General features: G+C 42.8%; 1 protein-coding gene across 5 annotated transcripts in view; it reads right to left on the minus strand.

Moving 5' to 3' along the window:
• The window catches only part of LOC144683879 (uncharacterized), a 135,881-nt gene that overhangs the window by 57,449 nt on the left and 65,253 nt on the right, over positions 1-13,179 (minus strand). For 3 of the 5 annotated variants that reach the window (XM_078547418.1, XM_078547416.1, XM_078547417.1), the window contains exons 5-7: positions 12,946-13,033; positions 8,719-8,800; positions 4,267-4,542 (exon numbers count right to left, since the gene is read on the minus strand). In XM_078547418.1, the coding sequence (XP_078403544.1) occupies positions 4,267-4,542; positions 8,719-8,800; positions 12,946-13,033 (446 nt within the window). The remainder of the gene's footprint in view (positions 1-4,266; positions 4,543-8,718; positions 8,801-12,945; positions 13,034-13,179) is intronic. The other 2 variants (XM_078547420.1, XM_078547419.1) reach the window with 1 other exon arrangement.

Genomic DNA, 13,179 nt, shown 5'->3' on the forward strand with positions numbered 1-13,179 from the left:
CCAGTCTTGATGGAGAATCAAGCGATATTATATTTCTGCTGTTGAAGGAATCCAATTCATGACAGCTTACAATCAGTGCTCTCAAATCTGATAAATGGTAGACAAATGATTTAAACTAATTTTTGACAACCAAGAGGGTAATTTTAATCTCTTAATGGGCAGTGGGGATGTGGGGATAAGAATTTTAAAAAGCTGTTTAACCCCACTCCAACCCACTGGGTATATTCCCGCTGTAACTTTTAGAGTGGTGGATTTTACGTCATGTCTGTGTCCTGTTTAAGGGCTGGATTTTACCGTCGGCGAGCGGGGGCGGGGCCCGCTCACTGACGCGTAAAATGACGAGCGGTTACGTCAGGCGGAACTCCCGATGTCACCGCGCCCCATTTAAATTTTCAGGAAGGCGGGGGCGCAGCAAAATCAGCTACACGCCCGCCGACTTATCAATGGCCAATTGAGGCCATTGACAGAGCAATTAAAGTAATTAGTGGACCTGCCCATCCAACCTTAAGGTTGGCGGACAGGCCAGGAGCCCCGGCGGCAACTAGAAAAAACATGAAACCTCATCCACAGGCGGGATGAGGTTTCATGTAGGGTCTTAAAAATTTTAATAAAGTTTTTTTGGAAATTATGAACATGTCCCACTCATGTGACATTGTCATGAGGGCACATGTAAGGGAATTTTTTTTTCTATTTTTAATATTTTTGAAAATAGAGGCGATTTCCCTGAGGCAGCACTTAGCCTCAGGGAGATGAGTGCGCTTTTTCGTGCGCATGCGCGAAAGAGCACACTCTTGATTTTAGGCATTCCCCAGAAGTGCATAGCGCTTCCCTACGGACGTCAGGCTGGGCGGGCCTTAATTGGCCCGCCCACGTAAAATGGCCCCGCGCCTCCGATTGGGGGGAAAATTCAGTCTAAGAGATGGGACACTTCATTATAATATTTAAATTAGCCTCCACAATACGGGGAAGGGGGGCAATTTAAATTCAGTGGTTGCGGATCGGGTTTTTCAGGGCTCGAGAAACACGGCAGGTGAAAGGAGGCTGGAACAGCTGGATCAAGCAGGCAAGCGCTTTTCAGAGCACTGCCCACAGACAGGAGGATCAAAAAATGATCTGCTGCGATTAGCTGACCACACTCCAAACATCTCCCAGCCCCTCCTCCCTTTTGATTGTTGTTTGACATCCATCCCCACCCTCACCAGCCCCCAGCTATGTCATTTTACCACAGCCAGCCAGCCTACAATCTTTCCAGCATTGAATGGAAATGGAGTAAAATATTAGGATCTGCCATTAAATTAGACAGTATGTATATGATATATAAAACATATAAATATATAAATATTTTTGAGCGAGTGTGAGACAGAACCTCTGCAATCCCAGGATTTTCAGGATTCACAGCCACTCCATCCCCACTCCCCAACAACCATGCTCTCCTGCTCCCTCCCCGCAACTATTGGTATCCGGGTATTTATAAAGAGAGTGGCTTGAAAACATTTAGTAAGCTGATCTTACCCACAAACTTGCCTTCTTCATGCAACAGAGTTCAATGGCTCCACACTAGTTCTCCTTTCATTTAAATTAAGGAATACAATGAAAAAATTATTTCCCAGACTGTAAAAAGTCAAATAATTTTGTTTTGAAAAAGCAAATTCAGACAGATGTCAAGCCCACCTTTGGCTTAATATCTGATGATGCCTCTGTGGAGTTCTTTGTACCAAGGGTAGAATTCATGCCTTAGTATGTGTATTTAAAATGAATTTAAAAAATCAAGTGTTTAAAATGGAGCAAACACTTCACAAAATCCAAAATGGAGGACAAAGTTACTATGTTTGAAACAGGCAATATTGTTGTTTGCACTTCCCCTCCTCAAAATCTTCATTTGTATTTGCTAACTCATGGTTAAAATATAGAACCATAAGCAGACTGGATAATTTCAGAGTGTGAGTAAGAATGCCCTATAGAAGTGCAGAAAGCCACCAGAAGAAAAATGTCATTATAAGTCACCATCCCATTGTGTATTAAGACTTTAGTTTCAGGTTCAATAGGATCCCACATTTCAGGCATCTTTATTTTGTCTATCACTGATAACGTAGTGTTGTATAGTATTGTGCCCATACATATATGAAATCACTTTATTTATAAGTCTGGGCATAATGGACCAGATTTTTATCTCCCCACGGAGGTGCAAATCGGGTTGCGAAACGCTGAACCTTAGTTTTTTTCTTGCTAGGACAACAATTTTCCTGTGTTCTCCCGACCCCACACCATTTTTGTGTAGCCCATTGGTGGATTGGGAAGGCCTTGGGTGCAAAACTCACCTCTGCTGAGGTCAGGAAAATTGTATTTCCTCCCACTAACTAATTTCATGCGCTAGTGTGGGTTTTGGCAGCCCTAAATAAAAACCTCCTTCAAGAGTTTGTGACCACTGGAGGAAGCCCGCTGAAGAGCCGGGATCATCCTGAAAGGCAAGTGTTTGACACCTTCAAATGTCATTATCCAGTGCTGTATTGTTTTGTAAATATGTTTTTAATACAGTGATTCATCTTAGGGATCTGACCTGCAAAGGTAAGTTGGCCCTTACATTGATCAGCTTTGTGTAATTGACCTGCATTGTGTAATGCCTGTCATGCATTACAGTACTTTTCTAATTGTCAAAAGTGCCACAATGTTTTGAAAAAATGTCCCATAAGCCTCTTCTGACGCATTTTGCCCTGTGATTTAAATCAACTGGCTTAAGCTCTGGCTTTAAAAAAATACCCTGAGTTTGACTCCATTCTGTTCTGCCAGTTTCCGGGAAAGTAACTAGAAGGTTTTGTTGTGACAGCTGTGGCAATAATGAATGCTTGGCTGGGTTTCAAAAGGTGATAATGGCTTCAGCTCAACAGGTGGTCTATTGAGCCAAGAGGGTTTGAAACTTTTAAGAGGCTGTATTAACAAAATGTCTTTGATGTGGTTTCTTGTTTGTTTACAAAAAACTAATAGGTACTTAAAGTATTAGATTTCTTTTTGCACTGTAAGTTTTTTTTCCTTTCCAGTATCAATGATATGGTGTTTAATTTGTTTGAATTTTGTTTTAGATTATTGGAGGGTTTTTTTGCCACAAATTTAAAATGATTCCCAAAGCTATTGCATGACTCCTGAGGACTGTACAGAGTGCATACTGGGTGAGTGGCAATGGAGAATATATGGGAGCATAGAGGTAGCATGGATGATCTGAGGTAGCATGGATGATCTGAGGGGGCATGGAGGGATGAGGGGGTGAGTAGTGAAGTTTATGTGGCCCTTAACGATGTTGGGAGGTGGGCTGTGCTGGAGAAACAAGGCTGGATTCTAAACGGCCCACCTCCACCCCCACCCTCCTTATGCACTCCATCAAGGCTCACAAAATTAACTCTAAATTTAAACCCTGTGTGAAAAGACAAAAATCCCATGCAAAATCACACATGGGTCAGGTGTCCATTTCAGAAGGTGCAAAAGTGCGCAGGTCAGATTTCCCAGAGCCCGCACAAATATCCGGACAAATGAGTAAGTGAGGGTAAATCCGTGATTGACTTTGTTAAACAAATTTTATTCCAAAATCTAATCGAAAGACAACCCACAAACCAATCCAAAACATCACACCCCACCTTATAACCAAATTACATATTGACTTCTCACTCTATCGATCTGGCTCCATCTCATTCAAGTACCTTACCTTGGTCCACCACTCATTATTCCATCTCTGTTTCTTGTCCTTTAAAATACTTGTTCTCCACTAACCCGCAGCCCCATCCCAAGCTTCACTGAAAGATATCATCCCTTCTTTGTTTTGTATTATACAATTTTAAATGTTACCTGCAGGTATACTGTTTTACTTGAATCGTGTTATCACTTATACAGTCTAAAACTAATCAGTTAGATACAGTCTCATGTGTGGAACTTCACATGTTGATGAACGGCCATAGCTCAAATCATCACAGCTGAGCTTCACTAGCACAGATCAAGGTCATTCAATACAAAAAGTCCCAGGATGTATAGATGCCTAGTTCTAAAACCATGCAAAAAAAAGGTGTAAGAATATAAGTATACAAATACTGCCTAGTCAAACCATCAGATACTTTTTAAACACTATATTCCTCCTTTTCTATATTAATGTTGGTTAGATCAAATTGCTAAACAATTAATTTTTTTATGAATTTCAAAACAATCGAATTATCAGTGGACTGTACCACCATTTAGGAATTATGGCACATCTCAATGAAGCATACTTCCCCTTTACCTACTTACCATTCATATTGCCCTGTTCCACAATATTGGCATTTAATGCTGTTGGCTCCCCAGTTCTGCCCAAGTCTCCTGAAGTGCCCATAGAATGAATTCTTCTTGGAATTCGAGAAACACTGGAAGTGTATCTCGTCTGCAGGTCAGTGGAAATGTCAGAACCTGTAGGAATCTGGTAGGTTTGTGGATGGCGAATATCCATATTCTTGGCTTGTTTCTGCCCATCTGAAGCTGGCTCAGATATTGGAGAGGATACATTAGGTCCTGTATCTCTTTGTTGTCCTGCAACATACACCAGTTGAGAAAACTTAGGGAGCTCTCTTAGAACTAAGGATTTATAGGGGGAAGTTCAGGAGCAGGCACATGGAGGCGCGCCTCCGATCAGCACCCTCAATTGGGCGCTCCCTGTGCGGGCGGGGGGATTCCCTAAGCCAAGGATGCGCACAAAAGAGCGCACTCATCTCCCTGAGGCTAAGTGCTGCCTCAGGGAGATCGGCTCCACATTTAAAGATGCTAACAATAGAAAACAAAATTCCCTTGACATGTCCCCTCATGTGACACTGTCACATGAGTTGAGACATGTCCATCACTTTTAGTTACACTTTTATTAAAAATTTAAAAACCCACATGAAACGTCATCCCGCCTGTGGATGAGGTTTCATGCTTTTTTTTAAGCCCACCAGGGCTCCCGGCCTGCCCGCCAACCTTAAGGTTGGATGGGCAGGTCCATTAATAACATTAAGGCCATTGAAAGGTCAGCGGGTGCACAGCTGATTCGGCTGAGCTCCCGCCGACCTGAAAATTGAAATGAGGCGGGGTGACATCGAGAGTTCCGCCCAACCTCATCCCGCGTCAGTTTAGGCGTCGGCGAGCAGGCCCAGCCCCCCGCTTGCCAACTGGGAAATCCTGGCCTATGTATCAGGAGACCTCACTAGAGCAGACCATGCTCAGGTTAGTACAAAAGGTTACTCCTTCTTGCTTAATCTGTCCGCCTTATAAGGATTTCGCCAATCTAGTCATTATGGAACAACATCCAGCTGAGGAGGAACAGAGGCAAATAGAAACACAAGCAGGCCAGGCAACCTCTGAAGTCTGTTCCAATATTCAATCAGATCATTGCTGAACTGTACCTCAAACTCCATTCACCACCTTTGATCCATATTCCTTGGTGTTCTAACCTAACAACATTCTATTGACCTCAATCTTATCAGAAAGGAGAAATTGGAGGAGGGGAAAAAAGAAAAAAAAACAAAAACACATGAAACATTCCATTTGAGTTTAACTACATTGACAGATTCTCATTCACTCTCCAAACTAGCCACTTCATCCAATTCTGTAGCTACATTGGTCTCTCCCACCATAGATTTAGTCCGAAGGTGATGGAAGGAAATGCTCTCAACACAGAACCAAGCCAGAGCAACCCTATACCAGGTGTATGTCTATTTTAACAGGGGTTTCAGCTTGGCTGTTTGTGTTTTGCATTGATGAGAAAGCAAAAACAATCCAGAAGAGAAAGTAAATATTTACTCAATGAGGGAAGGAGGAGGAATCACCAAGGCATCTTCAGCCACTCTTGCACATTGTGTATTGGTTAAAGTGGTATTGGTAGAATTCGAGGAGTGGTTACTAGCTCATCCTATTAGCCACAGAATGTTACAAAGGTCATTAGCTGAAATGTTAACTCTATTGCTCTCTCAACGTATGCTACCTGACCTGTCTAATATTTCTAGCATCTGCTGTAGATTAGTTTTATGAAAATATTTGTTGTATAGTTTAGTTCAGCCACCAGAGGGGGCTTTATTATAGCATTTTGAGGTCATATTTCACATTTCAAAGACAGAACTTTAACTATAATTTGGTGTTTTATGTTCCACATTTGCATTCCAAAGTCTGTTGATCTGTAAACTGAGGCAAATACAGGACAGGATCACAAGAGCTATTCTTCCATGTTAAGTTGCAAAAATTCACCATATTCACCAATTCACCAAAAATTCGCCTTCAAATACAGAATGGTCATGGAGATACATACGAACATATGAATTAGGAGCTGGAGTAGGCCACTCGGCCCTTAAAGCCTGCTCCGCCATTCAATAAGATCATGGTTGATTTGATCGTAACCTCAAAGACCCCCATCTTTGCGCCATTATATGCTTTATCTAAGTTTGATACTATCTTTAATTTTTTAAAATTTAACCATGGATCATGGGTCCTCCTCTTGAAACATGTTTTTTTCTCGTTGTAATTTATATATTCTGTGTATTCTGAAATATCCCTTTAAACCATCATTGTATCTCTATTGACATATCCCTTAACCTAATTTGCTGGTTCACTTTAGCTAGCTGTGCTTTCATGCGCTCGTAATTGCCCTTATTTAAGTTTAGAATACTGGTCTTGGACCCACTCTTCTCTCCCTCAACCGAATGTAAAGTTCAATCATATTATAAACGCTGCTATCTAGGGCTCGCCTTCACTATGAGGTCATTAATTAATCCCATCTTGTTGCACAATACCAGGTCTGGTATAACCTGCTCTCTGGTTGGTGCCAGAACGTGCTGTTCTGAGAAACTATCCCGGAAACATTCTATGAATTCCTCATCTGGGCTACCTTTGCACATCTGATTTTCTCAGTCTATATGCAGATTAGAAGCCCCCATGAATATCGCTGTACCTTTCTGACTAGCTCCCATTATTTCTTCCTTTATACCCCATCCTATTGTATGGTTACTATTAGGGGGCCTGTACACCACTCCCACAAGTGACTTCTTGCATTTATCATTTCTAGCTTCTACATCCTGGTTTCGTGAACTTAGGTCATCCCTGCCTAATGTGCTAATACCTTCATTAATTAACACAGCCACCCCTCCACCTTTCCCTAGCTTCCTGTCCATCCTAAATGCCACGTACCCTTCAATATTCAGGTCTCAATCTATGTCATCCTGCAGCCATGTCTCTGTAATAGCTATTCATATCATACTTACTTATTTCTATTTGCTGTCTCAGTTCATCTGTTTTGTTTCAAATGGTATGTGAATTCAGTTATGGAACCTTTAGTTCTGTCCTTTGATTATTTTTGTAACCTCTAGCCTTATTGACTGATTTACTCTTAGATTTGTACTCCCTGTGTTCTCTGTCCCTTCCTGTCATGATCTGTTTATCATTTCCCACATTAATATCTTTCTCTCTTGTCTTTTCTCTACTCTTTGATTTACCACATCTTCCCAAATTTGATCCCTTGCCCCCACTATTTAGTTTAAAACCCTCTCTACTTCCCTAGTTATGCGGCTCACTAGAACACTGGTCCCAGCACATTTCAGGTGTAGACTGTCCCAACGGTACAGCCCCCATTTTCCCCAGAACCAATGCCAGTGCCCCACAAACTGGAAACCACTTCTCCCACACCAGTCTTTAAGCCACGTATTCGTCTCTCTAATTTTATGTATCCTATGCCAATTTGCACATGCCTCAGGTAATAATCCAGAGATTATTACCTTTGAGGATATGCTTTTTAAATGAGTGCCTAGCTCCTCATACTCCGTATGACTGTGTGAAATTAGGATTAGACAGCTAGAGCAATATTTAATAGAGACCACTGGGTGGAGGAGGGGGTCTTGCTTGCTGGCTGAGAAGGCCTGCCAAATTAAGTGTCGATCAAATACTTAAATGGGCAGCAGCACACCTTCCCTCGTATCAAGCACCCTGGAGGCGAAAATCCTGCCCATCTAAGAGCTGCCAGCCAATCAGGAGCACTGTTAAAGTATTCAGTTAAGCAATATAGCTCTAACTCTAGCACATCCCCAAAAAACTTAAAATTTCCAAAAAGAATCCAATCCTAGAATGAAAAACAGAAAATGCTGGAAAAACTCAGCAGGTCTGACAGCATCTGTGAAGAGAAAGAACAGAGTTGATGTTTCGAGTCCATATGGGGCTGTATGACCCTTCTTCAGAGTTCTGAAGAAGGGTCATATGGACTTGAAACGTCAACTCTTGTTCTTCTCGCCACAGATGCTGCCAGACCTGCTGAGTTTTTCCAGCACTTTTTGTTTTTCTTTCAGATTTCCAGCATCCGCAGTATTTTACTTTTATCCAATCCTAGAATGCTCGAGCAAGCAACTATACTGCATTTCTGTAAATGCAGCTATAAGTTTATTCCAATACTATATTCATCTTACAATGCCAAGCAAAGTAGCCCAACCCCGCATTAATAAAACATTTAATGGGAAGCTGGATAAGCACTTGAGGGAGAAAGAAATGGAAGGAAATTAAGAGGGGCGGGAGGCGGCTGATGTGGAGCATAAACGCTGGTATAAACCAGATGGGCCGAATGACCTGTTTTTGTGCTGTAAATTCCAAGTAATTTCACAATCAATGATTTGTGGAGCTGGTTTACCGCCCCATTGTAAATGGGCCAATAATTAGAATAAACTATCATTCAATCTCATACAGATATTGTTTAATTACCGTTTTCCAGTGTTTGTATAGAAACATCTGTAGAACTTGGCTCATCGCTACTGCTTTCCCAAGGATCATACAATGACTTCTTCTGCAGCAGAAGGAGAGAAGAGGAGTTAAATCTACAGGTTAAACTATAATCAAAATCTCAACTAGGGCATTATTAGCTATACAACTCCGAAAAAAGATCACTTCACTTATGAAATCCATTCCCTCCAAAAACCTTGTACACAAGTAATCCTATTCAACCACACCATCCTCCTCCAATGCCACTAAAGTAAAAAGCAGAAAAAGGAAGCACAGCCAGTCCAGAGGGAAGTGACACCAGTAATTAGTGCCAATTCTACCACTGCAGAGATATTCAGTGCTGGAATTGTTTTAGCAATCTCACCAAGCCGGCCGAGGTAAGTGAAGGCATGAGCACCTGAAAAGATGCTGAGATACTGCTGATAGCAGGATTCATTTTCACACCGTCCAGACCACAAAGTCGAAAATGAAATGAATGAGACGTTTGATGGGGGCAAGTGGCCCCCATCATCTGCTTGAAGAGTACACTCTCCTCTCCTACAGTTGTTGGAGGTCTGTATCAAGTTTCTTGCAATGTTTGAGTGAGAAAGGAAAAGGCTGTTGGGTTGCCTGCAATAGATAGCATGTGCACAAGGGAATGTCTGTATATACCTGGGTGAGAACACAGTATGAATTAGTCCGTAACATAGCTAAATCTTCTTTCGAAAGGTGAAATTTGCACACAACCAGAAACAAAAATCCAGGATTTAGTGTTTTCTAATTCGTACTTCATGTTCTTATCTAACCTGTACTATGCTCAATCCAAGAGCTGAGTGTTCCCCATGTGGATATTGAGTGCAAAGATAAAATGGTACGGTCCAATTGCTTGCAATGCATTCAATTGCATACGTGCAAGTGTTTTAAATATTTTTTAAAAATACAGTATATTCCAAATGCCTATGTAACTTCAATTTCTTACCCACTTTTATCTCAGGCATGTGATGTAATGGAAGGCAGAGCCATTGGTTGTGAAAAACAATCGGAGAAGTGAGACATTTGGTATTTGCCTGAACAACTTCAAGATTTAAAAAAAGGTTAACAACTGGTGGTATGGGCAGATGAAATTTAATACAGAGAAATGTGAACAGCAATTCACTTTTATAGGAAGAATGAGAAGAGGCAATATAAAATAAAGGATACAATTTGAAGAGGGTGCAGAGAGACCTGAGGGTATGTGCGCAGAAATCGTTGAAGATGGCATGGCAGGCAGAGAAAGTAGTTCATAAGACCTATGGGATCCTAGGCTTCATATCAATAGGGCCATTAAACACAAAAGCAAGAAAGTTATGGTGAACATTTATAAAACACTAGTTCTGTCTCAACTGTGAGACACTTTAGGGCCTGAATTTTTCAGAAGGCGGGCGGGCTTGGCGGGAGCAGTCCTGGAGCCAATCGCCGCCCACGATAGGCTCCACATCGCCATTTTATGTGGGTGGGCCAACTAAAGCCCGCCCAGTCTAAGACGTGAGCAGTAGCTCAGCACTACCTGCGCGGGCAGGGGGAGGAGGGAGAGTCGAGGCCAGCGTTCTTCCGTGCATGCATGCGAAAGAGCGCTTCAAAGTCTGAGGCACAGAGCTGCCTCAGGGAGATTGAAGGGCTTTTGAAATTATTAAATAAAAGGTTTAAAAATTTATTTATGTGTCACATGAGATGTGACATGTTTTTATATTTATGAAAATTTATTTATCTATTTAATAAAAGCTTTAGGAAACCTCATCCCGCTCGTGGATGAGGCTTCCTAAAAAACACGAAGGCCGCTTGGCCTTTTGGCCTGCCCGCCAACCTTAAGGTTGGACAGGTAGCGTTTGCAATAATCTTAATTAGATCCTTAATGGCCTTAATAGGCCGTTTTCATATCGGCGGGCGCACGCCCAACGCCATCACGTATCATTTTATGATCAGGCCCATCCTGCATGCCGACTGAAAAATCCTGCCCTAGGAAGGACGTGAAGTTTTAGAGAAAGTGCAGAAAAGACTAGCGAGAATAGTTCCAGAGATCAGGGTCTTCAGTGGATAGACTGGAGAAGCTGGGACTGCTCTCCTTAGAGGAGAAAAGGTTAAGAGGAGATTTGAGAGGTATTCAAAATCATAAGTTGTCTGGACAGAGTAGAGAGAAACTGTTCCCATAGGTGGAAGAGTAGAGAACCAGAGGACACTGACTTAAGGTGAATGGCAAAAGAACCTGTGGTGACATGAGGAAGATTTTTTTATGCAGTGAGTGATTAGGATATGGATGCACAGCATGAGGGTGTGGTGGAGGAAGATTCAATCATGGCTTTCAAAAGGGAATTAAATAATTATCTGAAAAGAGAAAGTTTGCAAGGCTATGGGGGGAAAGGACAGAGAGTGGGACGAGCTGAATTGTTCTTGCAGTGAAGCGTTATGGACATTATGGGCTGAATGGCCTTGTTTTGTGCTGTAACCATTCTAATTGGAGGCTGGGATGGATCAAAGAAAACAATGTTAAAAATCATGAAAACAATCTCTTCTTTTAGCTCCTCAGATATCCTTCAAGATTTTAATGCAGATGCGCACATACCTCTCAGTGCTTCCAGCACACAACTGCTGCCAAGGAGACATGGCCTTGAAAGGTCGGAAGACTGAAGCCCCCAGGTTTAGTGACGTGTCCCACGAGCGCCTTTTGGACACTGTGGAGGCCTGCTGTGATGTCCTCTACCCCTGCTCTGGCCACATGAGGGGCAGCAACATTACCACTCTGGCTCGGTAGGCAGTGGCAGTGGTGATCCATGCCAATTCTGCACAGAAGAAGATGGCCATCCAATGCAGATAGAGGATGAATTATCTCATCTATGCCACCAGGGTATGGCAACCATCTCATCACTCTAAACTCACACACTCAAGCCCATCACACATTCATTGGCATCTCACTCACTGCCAGCTCAAGGGGCATCACCACTCTCTCTCACACACACCCTCACATCTCCATCTGGCTTCATCTCCTCTGGAGACTGTCTCCTCAGCCCTCACCATCTTGAGGCCACTTGCGTAGATCAACTTGTGCCCCCACACACACACTGGGATACCCACGCTTTCCCCAGTACAGCCCTCGCCCTGCAGCTTCTTCCCTTGCCTGAGGCCACTTCTGCCCCTTCCCCAAGAAAGCCCTAGCCCTGCAGCCATTGAAAAGCCAGCACCGCCTTACGGCTGGTCTGGTAGATAGAGACCTGTATGTGAGCCCCCACTAAAAGCGATGTGGTGCTGTCTGCGAAGCCTGGTGCAGATGACTGCGAGTGTTGCCCGAAGCAATGTAGGCCAACAAACCTCGAAGTCCCGAGTGAAGTGCAGCCCGCCAGGTGCATGTTGCTTACGTACGGTTATAAAACACGTCGATGTGTCAGCATGGGGGTAGGATTCCGGTGAGTTGGGCTTATAATGATATGCAGATGTATTACAATGAGGTTCCCAACATCTGACAGGAAACGTGGCCTGCCATTGATGGGTGTGTGGATGATTGCAAACTGGTTTATTGACGTTGTGAAGCCGATTTTTGGCCTTCTCGCCATATTGTCTGTTCACACCACCAAACTCACCCAATGCCAGCGGGCACAGAAAATTCCACCCCATAACTGAGCCTTTTTTTTTGAAAGACCACAAACTGATCATAAAAAGGGCTCAAGAGATGGAGGATGATGAATTATTGGTATTATGAACAGCCATTTGATTTACCCATGAAAAGTAACTGATTTAAAAAATACACTCCCTGGGTGCTTGGGGGAGGGGAGGACGATAATGATATGGATATAATTGGTCCTTTACTTTTGGCTAGTGTCAGTAGGTTAGGAGAGAAGAGAAAGGAACGAAAATCAGGCAGGATTCCCTCCCCATCAGTATCTAGCAACCCTATCTAGCTGTGAATGTTTGGTGATGTGACCTAGGGCAGGACCAGAACACATGGAATGCTTCTCCCTTCCTTTCTCCCACATACCCTTTACAAACATGGATCACACAGTAAGACAGCTGTCATGGCAAATTGCTAGAAAGTTGCTAGCATCTATGGGCTAAGTACATGACTTGAGGGGAGGCTAGAAATTGGAAAACAAATTCAAGAAAGATCAAAATAAAAAATAATATGAGTAATAACCAGGAGCATATACGATGGCTTTCAGTGAAGACGGTCAAGCATCTACACTCCAATACTGTCTTTTCTACCTGAATGTCCTGTTCAAACACAGGCCTCGCTTTAATTTTCTGTCTTGCTGCGATCTTTTCTTCCTCACTGGTTTCATCAGTTGAAACACTAAAAAAAAACACACACAGTGAGATCACAAATGCTGCTGGGCACATGAGGTCAGGTCAAGCCAAGCCAAGTTACTACAGAGTCGCCTCCTGGACCATGAATCCATTAAGGTGTGGAAGAATAGCAGGAGGTCATGTTCTGTAGTA

The sequence above is a fragment of the Cetorhinus maximus genome, chromosome 8 (genome assembly GCF_964194155.1).
Source record: "Cetorhinus maximus chromosome 8, sCetMax3.hap1.1, whole genome shotgun sequence".
NCBI classification, from domain to species: domain Eukaryota; kingdom Metazoa; phylum Chordata; class Chondrichthyes; order Lamniformes; family Cetorhinidae; genus Cetorhinus; species Cetorhinus maximus.